Genomic DNA, 19,178 nt, shown 5'->3' with positions numbered 1-19,178 from the left:
ATAGACTTCTCCGAAAGGTCTGGTGCTGTGCCAGCTGCAGCAGGTGCCCCCCAGCCCGGCCAGAGGGCCCTAGGCAAGGGGGTGCAGCCTGGGTGGGGGTGCCGAGGATGCCGGGGTCCACCTTTGTAGCCACAGGCATGATGGGCTCTGTCTGCTTGTAGCACCACAGAGCTTGATGGGAACCCTTTCATGGATAAGAAAACAGGCTGGGGTGGCAAGAGCGGTTTACCCCAGAGGTCCTCTCTCACAGAGGGTTAGGGTTGGGGTAAGTACGGTCTCTGGGGATCAGTAAGACCAGCTCCAGCTGTGGTTCCTCTGCCTCCTGGCTGTGCCTCAAGCAGGTTGCTCAGCTTCTCTGAGCCGTCGGGTTTGTCACTGCAATGTGGCGGGTGTCAGTGCCTTGCTCGTGGAATGCAGCGCCTAGCCTGCTGTCCTTAGAAAGTGGTTGAGGTTGAGACTGGTGGGGTAGAGGCCCTGAAGCCGATCCATTCCTGCCTTGGATCTTCAGGGAGATGCTGCTGGAAGTGGCAAGCTGAGAGCACTGGGTGGAGTCAGAGCCTCAAGTCTTCCTGTGGCGCTGGGTGAGCCTACATGGGTGGGTGTCCTTGCCAGGGAGCTCATGCCCTCGTGGGTCCATGAGCCGACAGGCAGGGCTACCTGGCTTGATGTGCCTGTGGATGGGGGTTCCTGTGGGGCCCTCCAGACTGGGCACAGCCCTCCTGTCCTTGTCTCCCCTGCCTGCTTGCCCACCTAGGGGTGGGAGGAGGTGAGGGTTGCAGATACAGCTGGGCCAGGCTGCTGGTGATGCTGTCTGGAAGTGTGGGTGGGCAGAGCCTGGTGGGGGCATGCTCTCAGCAGGGCCCCTTGATTACCCCAGATTGCAGAGATCGGGTTGAGAGCTGCAGGCAAGGCCAGGCCTCCAGGGACCCCAAGCTGGGGATGCCACGTGTCCTGTTCCACCCTGCTCTGAGGGCCCTGTGTGGCCAGGGCAGGCACAGAGTGGACTGTGATGCCGGCTGTACTCTTGGGCCTCATAGTCTGAGGAGCACGTGAGTTCCCGGACACAGTGCTCCTAGGAGGCAGAGCCAGGAGTCCCAGGGAGGCATTTGCTTGAGATCGTCTGGGAGGGCTTCCTGGAAGAGGGGGCATCAGGGCGTAGCCTCGGAGTTTGTGGAGATAGCTCCCTGGCCAAGTCCTGCTTGCCAGTGTGACCTGAGTGTGTTCCTCGTTTCAGTGCCTCAGTTTCCTCACCAGAATGCTAGGGGAGACCAGCATAGCCAGCCACAGTGGGTCATGAGGATTGAGGGGACAGTGTCCGGCACACGGTGGGTGCTGAGTAACTACATAGAGGAGTGCCTGGGTGGGGGCTGGTGAGCTGGGCAGGGGTCTGAACAGGGGGGACTTGGGTGCCCTACTCCTCTGGGTGCAGGCCAGCACCTGCACCAGGGACCGCATTTCCATTAACCAAAGCTAGGCGCGCCCCCTCTAGGCCTCCCCACCACGGGCTTGGCCCGGCAGCCCCTGCCCTGTGGTCCCTTCAGCCCACAGTCCAGAGAAGCCCCAGGAGGGGGTCTGGGAGAGCCCCGAGGTTCTAGGGAGTACGGACACCGGGAGAGGCCCAGCGGGAGGACGGAGGGGTCCGGGCCCTTGCCACACCCCACGCTTCCCCTTCCTGGCTGGGCTTCCTCTTCCTTGCGCTTGCCCTGTGCGGCCCCTTTGTTTCCCGGGCGGGGCGCGGCTATATTTAGGCGGCAGGTGTGGGAGCCCCTGGCAGCCAGGTCGCCCGCCGGTCACGCCCCCCACGTGATGCCTGGGCGCTATAAATAGCTGCAGGCGGCAGCGGCAGCAGTGCCTGGAGTCAGCTCCACTGTGGAGGGGCGGCGCCCTGCCCCCGGCCCAGCGCCACGGGCACCCCTCAGCCAGGCGCACATGGAAACGGCGGGATGCCTGCAGTGTGGGTGAGCCTAGTGGGTGGGGACGCTGCCTTCCGGGCCCCCAGCCCCGCCGGGGAGGAGGTGGTGCCCCCCAGAGGGCTGGGCGGGAGCCCTGCTGGTGCCGAGGGAGGGGGCTGTGCCCCTTACCAGGACGTCATTGGCGCCTAGTCCCTCGGAACTCCGCAGAGCACCCACCTCAGCCCTACCTACGGTCCAGCCTTGCTTCTCCTGGGACCCACTGAGCCGCGGGCCTCCAGCCTCTTCCCCAGTATCCCAGGGGGGCCCTCTCTGAAGGGCGCTGGATTCACACTGGATTCAAACTTCTTAACCGGCTTTGCCATCGGGAAGGAGGGTGGTAGCCTCCCTGAACCTCAGTTTCCTTTTCTGTACGGGGATCCGTGTTGCTCCTGCCTCCTAGCCTGGAGCCAGAGAGAACCCACTTAACTGGACGCTTGGTCTGGCCTGGGCCCAGAGAATTGTCCTCCCCTCTCCCTGGCCTCTCTCCTCATCTGGCAAACAGGGACAGGGATGGACTCTCGCTTAAAGGGTCTTGAGAAGATACTGGTTTGAAAGTAGCTGAAGGCCCTGGGCCTGCGGGTCCGAGGAGACTGAGCCAGATCTTGGGAAGGGGCTGCAGGGCTTGGTGGCAGGAGGGAAGGAGGGGCTGAGGCTGCCTGTGGGCCCTGTGCTGTGGCCTCGGGCTGGGCAGAGACTTATAACATATGGAGGCCGGGGCAGCCTGTCCCCATTTCACTGAGTGCCCATCGCTGGGGATCCTTCATCCTTGTTCTCTGGGCCCTCCCCGGTGCTCAGGGGGCATGTGGTCAGGGAAGGGTGTCCTCTCTGGGGAGTAGCCACTGGGCAGGGCAGAGTCCCGCAGTCATGCTGGGGGCTCCCTGCTTTACTCTCAGCTGGGCAGGGGTGGGGCCCCAGGCTGCGGAGCCAAGTGGGGTGTGTGGCAAGACCCCAGCCCAGTCCAACCTCTCCCTGGAGCCCTGATACCATTCTAGCTGGGAGGATGCATGGCATCCTCTGGCCTCAGGTGGGTGGTCGTGTGGGGTGGTTCAGAGCCATCTCCCTGCCCAGCAACCTGCAGCCCTGAGGACCTGTCTATTGCCACTGGGCAGTGGGGCCACTGGGCGGCGGTGCCAGGCCATGTGCTGTTCCTGTGGGGTCTGCTGGGGTCCCTGGCAGCCTTGGGCATGAGAGCTGGGCCGGCTCCTCAGGGGGCGACCCCAGGAACGTGGTTTCTCGGGCAGTTTTCCTCTTCTCTTTCTGTAAACATGAGCTCGCCCCGGCGCGCACGCACACGGGGACATCCTGCTGCCCCAGGAGGGACCTGGGTGTTTGTGTGCTGCTCGTGCTTGGTGGCTTCCCTCACCTGCACTCAGAGCCTGTGCTGGCTCCAGCTGGGCTGGGTGGGGGCTGGCAGGACCAGGGACGGGATCCTTGTCTCCACCTTTACCTCCTTCTGGGGGTCCCATGCCACTGCCTATTTTAACCTTCCCTGAACCAGGCAACGGAAGAACATGAGATGTGGCGCCTGCTCTGAGCCCGCAGCACTGGCTACCGCGCAGAGTGTGGAGGGCAGGCAAGGCGGAGCCCACCGTCCCCGCCAGCCACCCTCCGAGTCCGGGGGCCCAGGCCTTGTGCCCTCCCTGCACCTGGGCTGAGGCTCCAGTGACCTGGCCTGCCTGGTGGGCAGCCGGGAAGGGGTGCTGGGCAGGGGCACAGGTGAGAGGGGTGGGCTGGGGGATGGAGGGCTCTGCCGGGTGAGGGGCCTGAAGTGCCTTTCCTGAGTGGCAGGCAGTAGTGACAGGGCTGGGCTTGGGTTGAGTCCAGGGGGCTGGAGGGTCTGCTAACAGCTGGGTCACCGCTGGAGGGATCTTTTGTGGCCCATCATTGTGCTAATGGGGTAACAAAGAGGCCAGCGCCTCGCACAAGGTGTCCGAGCTCTTCCGGAGAGAGGGGAGGGGGCTGTGCGCTCCTGGGACTCCCTTGCCTGGGAGCTTTGGGGCCATGAGACCCAGAGACGGGGAGAGGCAGGTGTGGAGTTACTTTGAGCCGCCCCTGGCGCCCCTGCAGCCTCCCTCTTAGGGCTGTTCACCGTGTGAACCCGCTCCTGGCTACCTGTGGTGTCGCCACCCTGGCATGTGTGCCTGACGGCTGGCCTGTTTGGTGTTGTCTGTCCCCGCCTCCCTGAGCTCCTGGCCTGTTTATCCCCTGAGTCTGGCTGAGCCCTGTGTGAGCGGTGGAGACACAGGGGCTGGGGGACACTGGCAGGCAGGGGGCTGCTGACAGGAAGGAGAATTTCTGCAGAAAGCAACGGGCGATTAAGTTGGCCCTTGGCCACCTGTGGGCTCAGGCCCCTCACCTCCTTGTGCTGGCAGCACTGACTGAGTGCCTGGGCCCCATTCCCTGAGGATGGGCCACCCAGAGAGACCTGGGCTCAGATGTTCGCAGTGGCCAAGAATCAGAAGAGGAGAGGGCAGCTGTCCTGGGTGGGTTTTCCGTAGATCAGAGCGGGCTGGCAGGGGCCAGGCTCAGGCTTCTTAGGGGAGCTTGGTCTCTGTCACCCTAGAGGGACCTGTCCTCTGTGTGCTGGGGTTTAGCATGTCCTGGGGGTGTGTGTGTATCTGAAATCCCTGTCCCCTGTGTCCTCCGTTATGCCCTGCTGGCTGTATGGTAGCTGCCCTATTGCCTCCAGGCCTGGGTCAGTCCTGGTAGGAGCCGTTCTTCCTTGTGCTCCCATGTAGGGAAACTGAGGCCTAAGAGGGTCACTCAGCATGGTCAGGAGGAGGCCCCAGGAGAAGTGTCGCCTCTGACTGTGGGCTCAGGGCAGGCTTGAACCCCTCATGGGAGGGTGGGGTGACCCCTTGTGATCCCTTTCTGTTAATTTTCTTCATCTTTTCCCCCAGATGCTGTGTGCTGTGGACCCGCCTGGGATTCATGGAGTGGGCTGCGGGGTCCAGCCCTGAGCACTGCTGCACCCGAGGTCCCAGAGCCTGCTGCTGAGGGTCCCCGTGCTGCTGGCTGTCACCATTGCCCTCGACTGCCGATGGCCTCTGCTGTCCAGCCTGGGGCCAGCTCTACTGCCTGAGCCCCCTGTCCCCCTCCAGGACTCACCATACCCCGATGGGGTAACATGACAGAGGCCCTGCACATCAGAGGCCACTGTCCCCGCGGCCGCTGCCGGTGACCCCTGGCCCAAGGGTGCTGGAGTTGGCTCAGTTCAAGTTCATTCTTACTCTGGCTGTTGTGGGCTTGGGGACCACCTCTGAGTGAAGGAGGCTGTCTGCCCATCCACCGATGTGGAGAGGGCGCCCCCAGCGTGGGGTCCAGCTCTGGACACTGCTTGGCGGCTGGATTTCCTTTGGGTTTTTAAGTTTTCTTTGCTGAGCTTTTCTGGTAGTTCTTTTTATTTTTTGCCCCTTTATGACTATCCCTCTCTGAGAGACAGGAGTTTGGAGTTGCCTACAGTACTTTGGGGGGCTGTTTTGTTCCTTTGCTTTTTTAAGAGTTGGATTTTCTTTTTTAATTATCCAAACTCTGGGCAGCTTCCTCCCCCACGCCCAAGTTATTTGCACAATATTTGTGCGGGGTGTGGGGGTGGGTTTTTAAAAAGATCTCTTTCTCTTGGACAAGCACAGGGATCTCGTTCTCCTCATTTTTGGGGGGTGCGTGGGGACTTCTCAGGTCTGTGTCCCCAGCCTTCCCTGCAGCCCCTCTCTGCCCTGGAGGCGCCATGGCTCGGATGAACCGCCCGGCCCCAGTGGAGGTGAGCTACAAACACATGCGCTTCCTCATCACCCACAACCCCACCAACGCCAGCCTCGGCACCTTCATTGAGGTGAGTGCAGATGGCGGCGGGGTGGGCAGGTCCAGCCAAGGTGGCAGCGAAGCCCAGCTGAGCTGTGCTCAGGCCTCTCAAGAGGGGTCCACTGGCCTGGCTGGCTAGACAGGGCTCACGGCCTTGGAGCAGGGCTCAGTGCCCCGTTACAGGGTCCTGGAGGAGGGACGTGGGGATGCCTTGGGACCTCGGGGGTGAGGGTGTTGGGGGATCAACTGGGTCCCTAGGGGGCCTGCAGGGGGCTGGCGTGTGACAGGAGGGACTCCACGCCACGTGGATAGAGGCAAGTGGTGAAGCCGGGGGTACACGGGCCAGGCTCTGCACGCTCAGCTGTGGCCTGGGCTGGGGCCCTCCTGAGCCCTTTGCTTTCCTTTTGGCATCTGTGCCTAGGCTGAGCGGGCAGGAGGTGCCCTGGTGTGAGAAGTGGCTGCTTATGGGGAAGCAGGTGGATGGGGACAGGTGGGCAGGTCGGCTCCATGGTGGGCCAGGCCTCCAGGCATTGCCCTGCTCTGCATTGCCAGGCTCTGGGTGAGGCCTCAGGCTAGACCAGGCTGGGCTGGGGGCTTCAGGGCCTGGATATCTGTGTGAGTGGGGACTGGGCAAGTGTCAGTGCTGACTGCAGGAGGGAGGGACCATTGTGCCCTGGAGAGACAGCAGGCAGAAATGCCGCCACTGGCCCCCCGGCACATGGGAGCAGATGCGTTTGCAGAAGCCGTGTTGGGAGTGGAGACTGCAGTGATCTGCCTGGCCTCTGCAGAGTGCCCTGATGCCTGCAGGCCTGGGCCCGTTTGCAGAGTCTATGGCCTTGTACGGGCCGTTGACAAAGCCTCTGACTGTGCCAGGCTGAGTCAGAGGCTGCAGCTGTGTGCAGAGTCATTTGTGGCTGAGTCCTCTACCACATGAGATACGCCTTCATGGCCTTGTCATAATGAAGCAGGGATTTATGCATGAGAGGGCATTGAGAACTGTGGAGCAGGAGGCATTGGGCACCTTGCCATAGGGAGCCTGGACCCTGGACACTGAGCCAGGTACCCTACAGAAGACGGCTATCACTTGCACAGCTGAGACCTCTGAGGTAACAGCAGAACCGACAGAAAGATTGGTGAGAACAGCATGATGAGCAGCCAGGGTCAGGCCTCAGAATGTGACTGGGATCAGGGTTAAGCTTGTAACCAAGGTCAGGTCTCAGTGTGTGACCAAGGTTGGGACTCAGTGTGTGTCCAGGACCAGGGCTCGGTATGTGACCAGGAACAGGGCTCAGTGTGTGACCAGGATCAGGGCTCAGTGTGTGACCAGGATCAGGGCTCAATGTTTGACCAGGATCACGACTCAGTGTGTGACCAGGATCAGGGCTCAGTGTGTGTCCAGGATTGGGGCTCAGTGTGTGACCAGGATCGGGGCTCTGTGCGACCAGGACCGGGGCTCAGTGTGTGACCAGGGTTGGGGCTCAGTGTGTGACCAGGATCGGGGCTCAGTGTGATGAGGATCAGGGCTCATTGTGTGTCCAGGACTGGGGCTTGGTGTGTGACCAGGACTGGGGCTCCGTGTGCAACCAGGTTCGAGGCTTAGTGTGTGACCAGGATCGGGGCTCAGTGTGATGAGGATCAGGGCTCATTGTGTGTCTAGGACCGGGGCTCCATGTATGACCAGGATTGGGGCTCAGCGTGCGACCAGGGAAGGGGCTCAGCGTGCGACCAGGGAAGGGGCTCAGCGTGCGACCAGGGTCGGGGCTCAGTGTGCGACCAGGGTCGGGGCTCAGTGTGCGACCAGGGTCGGGGCTCAGTGTGTGACCAGGGTCGGGGCTCAGTGTGTGACCAGGATCGGGGCTCAGTGTGTGTCCAGGACCGGGGCTCAGTGTGTGTCCAGGACCGGGGCTCAGTGTGACCAGGACCGGGGCTCAGTGTGTCCAGGACCGGGGCTCAGTGTGTGACCAGGACCGGGGCTCAGTGTGTGTCCAGGACCGGGGCTCAGTGTGTGTCCAGGACCGGGGCTCAGTGTGACCAGGATTGGGGCTCAGTGTGTGACCAGGACCGGGGCTCAGTGTGTGTCCAGGACCGGGGCTCAGTGTGTGACCAGGATTGGGGCTCACTGTGTGTCCAGGACCGGGGCTCAGTGTGTCCAGGACCGGGGCTCAGTGTGTGACCAGGATTGGGGCTCAGTGTGCGACCAGTTTCGGGGCTCAGTGTGTGACCAGGGTCGGGGCTCAGTGTGACCAGGGTCGGGGCTCAGTGTGTGACCAGGGTCGGGGCTTAATGTGTGTCCAGGACCGGGGCTCAGTGTGTGACCAGGGTCGGGGCTCAGTGTGTGTCCAGGACCGGGGCTCAGTGTGTGTCCAGGACCAGGGCTCAGTGTGTGACCAGGGTCGGGGCTCAGTGTGTGACCAGGATTGGGGCTCAGTGTGACCAGGACCGGGGCTCAGTGTGACCAGGACCGGGGCTCAGTGTGTGTCTAGGACCAGGGCTCAGTGTGTGTCTAGGACCAGGGCTCAGTGTGTGTCCAGGATTGGGGCTCAGCGTGCAACCAGTTTCGGGGCTCAGTGTGCGGCCAGGGTCGGGGCTCAGTGTGACCAGGATCGGGGCTCAGTGTGTGACCAGGGTCGGGGCTTAATGTGTGACCAGGGTCGGGGCCTAGTGTGTGACCAAGATCCAGGCTCAGTTTGTGACCACATTTGGGGCTCAATGTGTGACCACAGTTGGGGCTCAATGTGTGACGAGGATCGGGACTCAGCATGTGACCAGGATTAGGGCTGCTCAAGGCTCAGTATGTGATCGGGATCAGGGAGGGCTCAGCCTGTCACCAGGGCTAGGGCTAAGTCCTGGTATGGGTGGCTGTTCCCTCTGCTGAAGGTACAGAGGGACCCTGAGGTACCCCACAGTCACAGAGCCCAGCATCCTTACCTGCACCCTGCATTCTCAGATAGTTGGGTGCTGGCCTCTCTTGTGTTCCATGTCCCTGTCCCTTGACTAGCAAGACCTAGCAGCTGATTCCTCACCACTCCCAAAATAGCTGCAAGAGCAGATGGGGTGGGAACAGCCCCCGCACGTGACTCCGTGGAGTGGAACCCCCTGAACTGGGGGTATAAATATCGGCCTGGCTGTGAACTACTGTGACCTTTTCCCTGGTTGTGTGTGTCTGCCCTGCTGGCGTACAGGGCCCAGCTCCCTCCTGGCTGCCCTCTGAGTGGTGCCCGCCCTCCCTGGTCTGAGTCACCCCAGCTGATACCCACCCCTCTTAGACCCCAAAGCCCCTCTGGACTGAACCCATCCATGCGGCTCAGCCTGGGGAGCTGCTAGGATGCAGGGGCTCACGTGTGGGCTGGGGGGTCCGGTTCCTGCTGCAGGGACCTAGTAGCTTTTCTGGAAAAAATGTTGTTCCTGGTAGATCTGGGGTCCTGAGCACCCCAGAGGAGGGGATGATGTGTTGGGGAGCCGGAATCCCAGCTGCTGAGCTGTGGGTGACTGTGAATGTGGGTGGGGACACCTTTGCTTCTGGGTGGCCCGAGGGACCTAGGACAGTCTCTTCCACATCTATATGCCACATCCACCAGCCATGGAGCCCCAAGTCCACTCTTGGTGGGCTCTGCTGCATCAGGGTCTGCCTGGCTGGAGGGTGACATGCCCTTCCCTGGCTTCTTCAAGGCATGACCCTGCCCTGCAGGCCTGAGGGGACAGGGCTCTACCCTGGGAGGTCTGAGGGGACATGTTCAAGTCCTGGGGGACTGGGGGGAAACAGCTGTGCCCTGGGAGCCCTGCTGCCCAGCCCAGCCCTGCCTCCTCCTCCTCCCACGCCCAGGACCTGAAGAAGTATGGGGCCACCACCGTGGTGCGTGTGTGTGATGTGACGTACGACAAAGCGCCGCTGGAAAAGGACGGCATTACAGTTGTGGTGAGGCGAGGCGGGACCCTGGTGGCTGCTGCCACCGGGGGAGGGTGGGGTGGGGGCTCTGGGCCTGCCAGGGTGGCTTGGTGCCCCTCCTGTGGCAGCCCCAGGGCCTGTTTGTGCCTGGGCCGTGTGTATGTCTGGGTACATTAAGGGAAGGCCAGGGTGTTGGGCCATGTGACCTCAAGAAAGTCACCCTAGTGTACCCCGTCTTTCTGTCTAGAATGGACCAGCCTGGCTTGCCAGGCAGGGGTGGCACATGCTTGGTGCCTCTGCCAAGGGAGCAGGCAGGCTTCTCTGCCTGTCAGGCCCTCCTCTGGCCTGTCTTGGGTGCCCCTCGGTCTCGCTGCCTGAGTGGCTGGGGCCCTGTTGCCAGGCTGTGGGCTCCTGGGGAGGACCCTTGGGCAGTTTCCTTGGCTCCCTTGGCCCTAGGGACCCAGGTCTAGGAGGGGCGGGGCAGTTCTGTTGCCATACCCTTTGGGGGTGGGGAGGCCACAGCAGCTGCAGCCCTAGAGCCAGCCCCGGCTCAGGCCTGTCCAGCTGCACCTGGGCCTCAGGCTCCCCAGTGTGGAGCGCCCCTTAGCCACTGCTTTTCACGCCAGGACCCCGCTTTTGGCAGGGGTTGCTGTTTCCTCACCTCGGCTTGGTGGTTTGGAGCGGTGGCTGTGCCGGCGTGTGGGGTCAGATGGGCATCCCGCCCCTGCCCTCCCCAGCCTTATGACCCCGCAGGTCACTCCGAGCCTTGGGCTCCTCCCCTCAAAGTGAGCTGCTTGGAAGAGTGGAGACGGGGTGCGCTCATGGGCTCCCACGTCCTCCCTCCCCTTCCACAGCAGTGGAGGGATTGGGGTCAGATGTAAGTTGCTGTAATGGAGGTGGGGACGCCTACACACAGACCAGTTGCCTCTAGGAGTTGCCCTGCCTGGTGGCTGGGGAGGGGCAAGATGCCCCCAAAGGCTGCAGGTCTGCCTCAGTGGGCCCAGTGGGCTCTCCCTGGCACTAGACAGCCCCAGGTCTGGCACGGTCCTGCGTCCCTGCCTGAACCCGCCTTCCCAAGACTGAAACATGTCCATCCCCACTGCAGTGCCCAGGCCCTCCCCTGGGAAGACTCCTGTCGTCCACCTCACCGTGATGCTGGGGGATGGGACAAAGGCAAGCGCAGGTCATCTTCCAAGACCAAATTAACCGCCAGCAGCAATGGGCTAGGCCCCAGTGGAAACCCCTGTTGAGGGTCCTGCTCTTAGAAACGGAGGCCTGTCTTATCCCACAGCCCCGTCTTCAGTCCTTCCTGGCACCTGGGCTTTGTGTGGCATGTGCCAGCTGTCTTTGCATGCTGCCACAGGGACAAGATCCCTTGCACCAGCTGCGCCAAAACCTCTCAGGCTGCCACCGGCACACAGGTGCGAGGGACTGTGACCCCAGAACCAGAACTTGGGCTGACAGATGTGGGGATTAGGATTTGTGTGACTCTGGAGGAGGTTCTATTCAGAAAGGGGTGGTCCAGGAAGGCTTCCTGGAGGGGACAGCTGAAGTGAGCAGGGAATGATGAGTCTGAGGCACCCACTATGGGGTATGCCCATGGCCATGCTGTACCCTTCCTGTGTGTCCTCTGGGGTCTGTCACCCTCACCCTAGGGGGCTCCTGGCATCCTCTGCCTGTCAGAGCTCCCTGCCCTGCCGTGGTCAGGGGTCCTCATGTCTGCTTCCCTCTGCAGGACTGGCCGTTTGACGACGGGGCGCCCCCACCCGGCAAGGTTGTGGAAGACTGGTTGAGTCTGGTGAAGGCCAAGTTCTGTGAGGCCCCGGGCAGCTGCGTGGCTGTACACTGCGTGGCGGGCCTGGGCCGGTGAGCGTCGGGGCAGGGCGGGGCTGGCCATGCCAGGGGTCGGGCATCTCGTGGTCTGACAGCCTCACTTTTGGATGTGGGTGCTGAACACATGTTCACGAGACCTTCCAGGAGACCTGGGCCCCAAGGTCTAGGGCTCCCAGGCTGGTCCTCTCCCAGCATTGCAGAGTTTGCTTCCCAAAGTCTCACCCAGCTTCTTCCTGCTGTGGTGGAAACTGTCTTGACACCTTGTGCAGGAAAGGGCTGCCATCCCCCTCCCCAGACCCAAAGATACCCCCACACACAGCTGGGGCTCAGACCCGCTGCTTGGAGGAAGAATGGCTGGGATTAGATGAAATGACCAGTGGGACACCTCCATCTGCAGAGGAAAACCCAGGCGAGCAGGGCTGACAGCAGGCCTGGGTCCGGCTCCTAGCACTTCACCTGCCAGCTCTTGTTAACCCTCCCCCAGCAGCTCACAGAGAGGCTGCCCCAGAGGGAGCCAGGATTTGGACCCAGCTCTCAGGCTGGGCTCTGAGGTGTGGCCTCTGTGGGGGAGCTTCAGGCAGCAGGGAGTCTGGGCCCCTCTGGCCCCAGTGCCCTGCATCTTCAGCAGGTGCTCTGCCAAGGGGACGGGCGCGTGGGCTCTGATGACTCCAGCCCTCCTGTTTGCCCCAGTGCTCCAGTCCTTGTGGCGCTGGCCCTCATCGAGAGCGGAATGAAGTACGAGGACGCCATCCAGTTCATCCGCCAGTGAGTGGCTGAGGTGGGGGGGCTGTGCGCACCGGGGGAGGGGCATCGGCTGCCCACGCAGGGCTGGGCCTGGCTTTCGCAGTGGTGTTGGCTGTGTGGTTCTGTCACCCTGAGGCAATGATGATCCACCGAAGCCAGGCCTTTCTGCAGAAACAGGGAAGCCTGGGGTGTTTCCTGTGGTGGGGACAGCGGCCCCCGAGGTGACCATGCAGCCACACAGGGACACAGTGAGGCCACTCGACACGCCATCCTGCCTGCCCTCCACAGACAGAGCTCCTTCAGGCCCAGCCATCCTGACTGGGGTGGAAGGACCCCAGAGCCAGCCAGGTTACCCCCTCCATGAAAAGCAAGAACCTGAAACTTCATACCGTACCCTGTCCACCTGCAGGGACACTGACTCTGGGCTAGTGTCTCAGAGCTTGCCCTGAGTCCAGCTGCTCACCACCCCTCCCCCTCCACCCCGCACACTCCAGCTCGGCCCTCCCCGCCCTCCTCGGAGGCTTCCGGGCCAGCCCACCTGCCTGTGCCTTTGACTGGGGGCCTCCCTGGTGGGGGAGGCTGCCATCTGCCCACTACCCAGAGGGTCCTGGGGGAGTCTGGCTGGGACAGCAGCTCTCGCTGGCCAACTCTGTGGGAACAGATAGGGCCCCTGCCCAGCCTGCCATGTGTGTGCCTGTGAGTGTGACACTCACACCTGTAGGGCTGATGGCCTCACAAGGTCGTAGGGTGAGCCTCATGCTGTGCTGAGGCGCAGGATCTGAGAAATAAAGAGACAGGACACAGAAGTACAAAGAAAACACAACTGGGCTCAGGGGGCCATGCCACGCCACCTATAAGCGGAGTCAGGCGAGGCCCCAAATATCCAGAAGCCTGAGTATATATTGTGTATAGGTTAGGGGGCAGGGCAGTGAGTGAAATAATCTTTAAGAATAGTGATAGGGTCATCAGCAATAAAACACGGGGTCCACCCCCATTAGGTCACCTAGGCCAGGAGGTGGACAGTGCACAGCAAGGGTCCTGTTCCCACGAAGGCAAGGGCCGTGCGAAGTAAGGGGTCCACCCCCATTAGGTCACCGAGGCTTGAAGGTGGGCAGTGCGCAGTGAGGAGGGTGCAGTGTGCAAGACTTCTATCTATGGGCAGAATACTTCTAAGAAAATTTATAGGAAGATGCTTTAAGTCACACAGTAGTGACAGAGCTGTCTGCCACCTGCTGGCAGCTTCCAGTGGGTTCTATGGGAAGATGCTTTTCGAGCAGCACAGCAGCAAGAGCTGATAAAGTTCACAGTCACCAAGGTGGATTGCTGGTCTGAGGGCGGCCCTCCACAAGAACTGGAGAGGGTCCTACAGCTCCTTCAGCAGGAGGAGTGGCTCTCGCCCCAAGCCTGCCACACAGCTGAACGCTGCCGCCTGGGCCGTGGATTCTTGTCCTGGTATAACTGTTTTCCCTTAAATCATGCTCTGCGCTGTGTCTGCTCCAGGCATTCCTCTGATTATAAGCTGCTTATTCCTTAATTCATGCTCTGTACTGTGTCCACTCTAGGCATTCCTCCGATATGAACTAAGATATAATTATAGGTATATATGTAGAGAAATATTCTTTAGGCACTCACACTATCAACCATTATATGATTATATATAGAGGATTATATAAAGGGATTGTTCAAGCCCTAATTCTATAAACTAATATATGATTATGTAAAGGATTATATAAAAGGAAATAGCTGAGTCGTAACACTATAAAGTGAGACATTCCTCAAGCCCTAACTGCCAGGGTTCTGCTTAGCTCTCATTCCTCGGTGCCTATAGGGGGGTTACCCACACACACCTGTGCTGCTCCTTGGACAGGCTTGGCTGGTAGGGCCTCTTCCTCTCAGAGGCAGGCTTGCTCCTGCCGTGCCGGCTGGCCCTATGGGTTGGGTCCGTGTGAGAGCCCGGCCTGCCCTGTGGGTTGGGTCCGTGTGAGAGCCCAGCCTGCCCTGTGAGTCCGTGTGAGAGCCCGGCCTGCCCTGTGGGTCTGTGTGAGAGCCCGGCCTGCCCTGTGGGTCTGTGTGAGAGTGGCCTGCAGGTGCTTGGGTCTCCTTGGGGAGACTGGGACTTGCACGGGCACACACAGACACGCTCACACACACATGGGGGACATGCAGGCACATGTTCACACACATCACATGTGTGCACACACAGACCCAGACATACGCAGGCACACACTCAGGTGCAGGCAGGTGTGTGAACAGGCACGTACACACAAGTGGGTGTTTGCTCACAGGGACGCACACAGACAGGTACACGTGTGCGCATATACATGACCCGCACCCACACATGCTCCCAGGCCCCGCCCCATGCCTCGGGGAGCTGGGGCTTGTTGCTTCCTTGTGGCTGCGCTGGGCAGGACAGGCTGGGCCGTGTTGCGGATGGAGGCAGGCACAGACCCCAGTAGCCTGGAACGGCACGGGTGCTTCTTGCCCCTGTTGCTGCCTGTTGGCTGGGGCCCTACACTGAGGCCTGGCTGAGGGCCACGCCTTCCCCTGTGTGCTGCGGGGCAGAGGAAGCCACCATGGTGCAGGAAGGCGCCTGCAGCTTTGCTGGGCAGAGACTCCTCGGGTTACTTCCACCCCCACTTCCTTGGCCTGGGCCAGCCCATGGCCACCCCTGAGGTCCTGGCAGGTGGGGATGCATGAGCCTCCAGAGGGGCTGAGTGGGCAGCCCTAGGCCCCCATGCCTGTCATCTCAGGGCCTTTCAGGCAGGTATTGCTCCAGCATCCTCTCCTCCAGGAAGCCCTTCTGTCCCCCCGAGCCATGAGCATGCAGTCAAGGACCAGGTGGCAGGGACAGGGTGAATGCACAGCCCAGGTCCCTGCTATAGGGAGCAGATGGCAGGGACAGGGAGAGCATGCAGCTCAGGTCCCCGCTGTACTGGGAGGTCACAGAGCTGGGTGGGAATTCTGGGTGCGGCCCCTCCCTTACTGATAGGGCTCCCCTCCCTGGATGGTGGAGGTGCCCAGGCACCACCCTTGTTGCTGGTTCATGGCCTTGGGGAAGGTCCTACCCAGCTGGGGAATCCTGGGCGCCATAGGGAGCTCAGGGAGTCAGCCTGAGCTGATGCTTTGGTGAGTGTGGAAGGCAAGCTGGGCGAGCTGCAGGCGTCAGGAAGGGTGGCTATGACTCTGGAAGCAGCCCTGGGCGGGGTGGGCTTGGCCAGCTGCAAGGCCTCACTGCAGCCCACTGCGTTCTCAGCTTCCAGTCCCCTGGGGCAGGCGAGGTGGGAGAGCCAGGGCATCGGATGATCCCACCCTGTCCCCTCTTCCCAGGAAGCGCCGAGGAGCCATCAACAGCAAGCAGCTTACCTACCTGGAGAAATACCGGCCTAAACAGAGGCTGCGGTTCAAAGACCCACACACGCACAAGACCCGCTGCTGCGTCATGTAGCTCAGGACCCCGGCTGGGCCTGGCTTCTGGGCCTGGGGCCCATGGTGGCCCTGCCCTGCCCTGCCCTGCCCTGCCCTGCCCTGCCCTGCCCAGCCCAGCCCAGCCCAGCCCAGCAGGGGCTCCGTGCCTTGGCCGGCCTCACCTTCCTTTTCCTCCCTTATGCTCTCCATCCCATTATCCCCCCATCCCCTTATCCCCCCATTCGCCCCGCCCCCGTGTGTCCTCCTGCCATTTCTGTTGGTGGCGCTGCCCATGGCTCTGTCTCTCCGAGGTGGCTTGGGTGCCCTCTTCCCCAGACCTCCTTCCCACCCCCTCCCACAGCAGCCTGGGCCGGCCTCCTCCGGCCTGTTTGTTGCAGGGAGGGGGTCTATTTTGTAATCACTGGGCCCAGCCCCTCCTCTGCAGCCCCTTGCCCTGACCTGTTCTTGGCACCTTAAGTTATTAGACCCTGGGACAGTCAGGTGCTCTGGATGCTCGAAGGCAATAAAACAGGAGCCATGGCCGTGTGTGTGGAGTGGGCTGTGGGGTTAGGTGGGGCGGGCCCTGGCCTGGGGGCCCCCCTGGCGGCTGCTGTCTGGATGCTGGGCTGCTGCCCAGGATGGGGCTTCTGTGTGCTCCCATGCTTCCCTCTGGTGGCCATGCTGGGTCTCTGCACCCCGACCCAGGAGCCAGCCTGCCCTGTCCTGCTATCAAGGCTGGAGCCCGACTTTGGCTGGGGTGACCGTGTTGACCGTTCTTGGGGCTGTGGTGTTAGAGGGTGAGGCCAGGTCATCAGCATTGTCCTATGAAGGATGGACAGGGCTTCATTTGGCAATTCTTCAGGGCCAGTGTCCGGCGAGTTGGCCTCCCTGTCCTGCCCTGCCCCGCCCCAGACAGGTGTCCACATTTCAAGATTTGAGGCCTGGGGAAGGGCACAGGCAGTGGCTGGGGTAGAGGAAGGCACCGTCCATCAGGCCAGGGAGCAGGGTGCCTGAGGGTGCCACCTGGGCACCTGAGGGTGGTGCCTGCCAGAGGGTGTGGACGTTTGCTCATGTCTCTGTTGGGGGCTGACCCCACCCTAGGCCGAGGTACACGGAGGGCATGGCCCCAGGTGGGAGGAAGGTGGGCCTGGGGCTGGCCTAGGGTGTGGCGAGCCTGGGAGTGGTCTCTGCCCTGGGGCTCCAGCAAGGAGTGAGGCAGGTGCTGAAGGAGGTCAGTGGACAAGACGGGGACAAGCCTCGTCTCAGGCGGCCCCGCCTCTGAAGCCGACAGATGGCTAAGGGGATACAGACCTGGCTCCCCAGCTCCTGTGTGGAGAAAGGGCAACAGCTCTCCCGGAGGGTTACTCCCTCCTGTCCTCAAACACATCTGGAACTCAAGTAAATCCGACACGTGTTGGGTGAAGTTTGCTGTATTTTTTTAATCCACCAGCCAAGTTTTGGGGTCAGCGCTGCTGGCCCTGTGTAACCCTGTCCCTGCCATGAGAGGTTCACAGTCTAGCAGGTTGGGGGGAAGACAGGCTGACAAGCCTCCCAGTACAGCTGTGGTGCTCCACCTCGGGGGGCGGCAAATAGATGGGGCATGGAGGTGGACCCTTGGGGTGCTCTGCCTCGGGGGGCTGGGCTTGGGGGATGGGTGGATGGCAGGGAGGTGGGGCCTTAGGGTGCTCTATCTGGGGGGTGAAGGGGGAATGGAGGGCATGGAAGTGGGGACTTGGGGTGCTCCACCTTGGTGAGGGCAGTGGGAATGGGAGTATGGAGGCAGGGCCTTGGGGTACTCTACCTCAGGGGGGCAGGGGGTTTGGAGGCAGGGCCGGGGGGGTGCAGTGCAGAGTACCAGGCAGGGAGGTGGGGGAGATGCTCCAGGTGGAAGGACCACCTGGCTGAGTGTGGAGTGGGGGTCAGTGCTGGCCAGGATGGGAAAGGGGGTATAGGCTGGATCATCCCATCGGTGGGATGGTGGCTGGCCTGACAGGGTCCTGAGGGAGGTGCAGCCTGGGATGAGACCCCAGGCAGAGCTCTGCAGGGAGGGGCTTTCCAGGAGCCGTGTGGACCCCAGGCCAAGGCTGCAGGTTGGGCAGGTCCCCAGGTGTCCCTCTAGGAGTTAGGGTGTCTGCCTCTGGACTCATCCCTCCAAGGTGTCTTGGGAGGAAGGTGTTACTGCCCATTTTACAGATGGAATGGCCGAGGCTCAGAGAGCCAAGACTCCTGCCTCAGGCCACAGTGTGTCCCGGGTGGGCCAGGCCGGTTCTGCTGCTCACCCTGAATGGGGTGAAGAGGATGTAGGTGAGGGTGGAGGGAGACCCTGGGGGCCCGAGGCTGGGGGTCATGACTGAGGGGACCCCACCCCACTGTCAGCCCCAGCCACTGTGGCACTCCCAGCTGGAGACAGACTGAATACCGAGCAGTGACTCTTGGCGGAGGCTGCCCTTACGCGCCCACCCAGCCCTCGGGACCTGGGACCCTGGACTCTAGACTCTGGCAGGCTGTGGCTTGGGCTGAGGTCCCAATCAAGGTGACCCTGTCTCCAGGAGTGGGCAGGCGCCCACTTGCAGGGGGCTCCACAGACTTCACAGTTTGACCCCTGGCCTGACCCTGAGCTTGTCCCCAAGTCCTGCCAGTGTCTCCTGGGGCCTGTGTCTCCTGGTATTCTGTCTCCTGTGGCGAGTCGGCAGGGAGCTGACACGTGTAATGCTTCTTTGTTGAATCTAGATTTTTCTTTCAAGTGAAAAATTATTATGCAATCAAGCTCTGGGTAGGGGCAGATGGGGAAGGGCTGGCCAGGTGAGCACAGGGGAGGGGAAGGCAGTGGAGGAAGACAGCCGGAGGTCACTGCTTGGGTCTGGCCAACACCTCCTGGAGGAAGGAGAGCTGCCTGGTGGCACATTCCTGGATGCTCGGCTCTGGGTCAATTTTGAGATCTTCAAAAGCTCCAGGAGAGGAGGAGCAGGTCAGAGGCAACCCCAGCCCAGGAGCAGCCCCTTCACTCCAGCCTGGGTGGTGGCGAGGCTGGCTCAGAGTCCACCTCCTGTGATTCCGACCTGGGTACTTCCCTCCACACTCACCTGCCACCGCCATTCCCTGGTCCCTTGTTTTATTGGTGCCATGAGGCAGCTGTGGAGCGGGTGTGAGTCCAGGCCCCAGGTGCCCTGATGGGGGCCTGGGGGGGATCTCGGCCTCCAGACATGAAAGTGGGGTGGGGGCTGGGTGTTGCTCAGGAGGCCTGGGTCTTGGTCCTGACGCTGGGCTGGGGGAGGGTCCCCTCTGGGGCCTTAGTCTTGCTGTCTGCAGTGGGTCTTAGTGTGCTTGGGTGGGGGTGGGGGTGTTTGGGCTGCGGGAGCTCTGGAGGGAGGGCCACTTACTGTGGAACAGCAGGTTGGTGTCCACAGCATTCAGCCTCTGGGACACGGCCTTGGGGTGGTAGCAGATGGTGTAGCCTGCGCAACAGCCGGGCAGCTGGCGGCTCGGGGCTCCCTGTCTCCTGGGGCGCTCCAGGCCACCCCTGCCCCATCTTCAGCCCAAAGCTGCTCCTCATCCAC

General features: G+C 61.8%; 2 protein-coding genes across 6 annotated transcripts in view; one reads left to right on the top strand and one right to left on the bottom strand.

Annotated features, from left to right (window-relative positions):
• PTP4A3 (protein tyrosine phosphatase 4A3) overlaps positions 1-16,163 on the top strand; it is a 44,790-nt gene extending 28,627 nt beyond the window's left edge. The window contains exons 1-7 of one of the 5 annotated variants that reach the window (XM_035276571.3): positions 1,848-1,958; positions 3,451-3,668; positions 4,853-5,784; positions 9,577-9,669; positions 11,375-11,505; positions 12,163-12,237; positions 15,544-16,163. In XM_035276571.3, the coding sequence (XP_035132462.1) occupies positions 5,680-5,784; positions 9,577-9,669; positions 11,375-11,505; positions 12,163-12,237; positions 15,544-15,661 (522 nt within the window). In that variant the 5' untranslated portion in view covers positions 1,848-1,958; positions 3,451-3,668; positions 4,853-5,679 and the 3' untranslated portion in view covers positions 15,662-16,163. Of the gene's footprint in view, positions 1-1,847; positions 1,959-3,450; positions 3,669-4,852; positions 5,785-9,576; positions 9,670-11,374; positions 11,506-12,162; positions 12,238-15,543 lie in introns of those variants that run through there. The other 4 variants (XM_035276570.3, XM_035276572.3, XM_054246582.2 and 1 more) reach the window with 4 other exon arrangements.
• A 2,174-nt stretch (positions 16,164-18,337) lies between these two features.
• LOC144579688 (maestro heat-like repeat family member 5) overlaps positions 18,338-19,178 on the bottom strand; it is a 55,663-nt gene continuing 54,822 nt past the window's right edge. The window contains 2 exon segments of the mRNA XM_078352475.1: positions 18,338-18,569; positions 19,002-19,076. Coding sequence (XP_078208601.1) covers positions 18,469-18,569; positions 19,002-19,076 — 176 coding nt within the window. The 3' untranslated portion in view covers positions 18,338-18,468.

The sequence above is a fragment of the Callithrix jacchus genome, chromosome 16, assembly GCF_049354715.1.
Source record: "Callithrix jacchus isolate 240 chromosome 16, calJac240_pri, whole genome shotgun sequence".
In the NCBI taxonomy this organism is placed as follows: Eukaryota; Metazoa; Chordata; class Mammalia; order Primates; family Cebidae; genus Callithrix; species Callithrix jacchus.
This window is presented reverse-complemented; position numbering and strand designations above follow the sequence as displayed.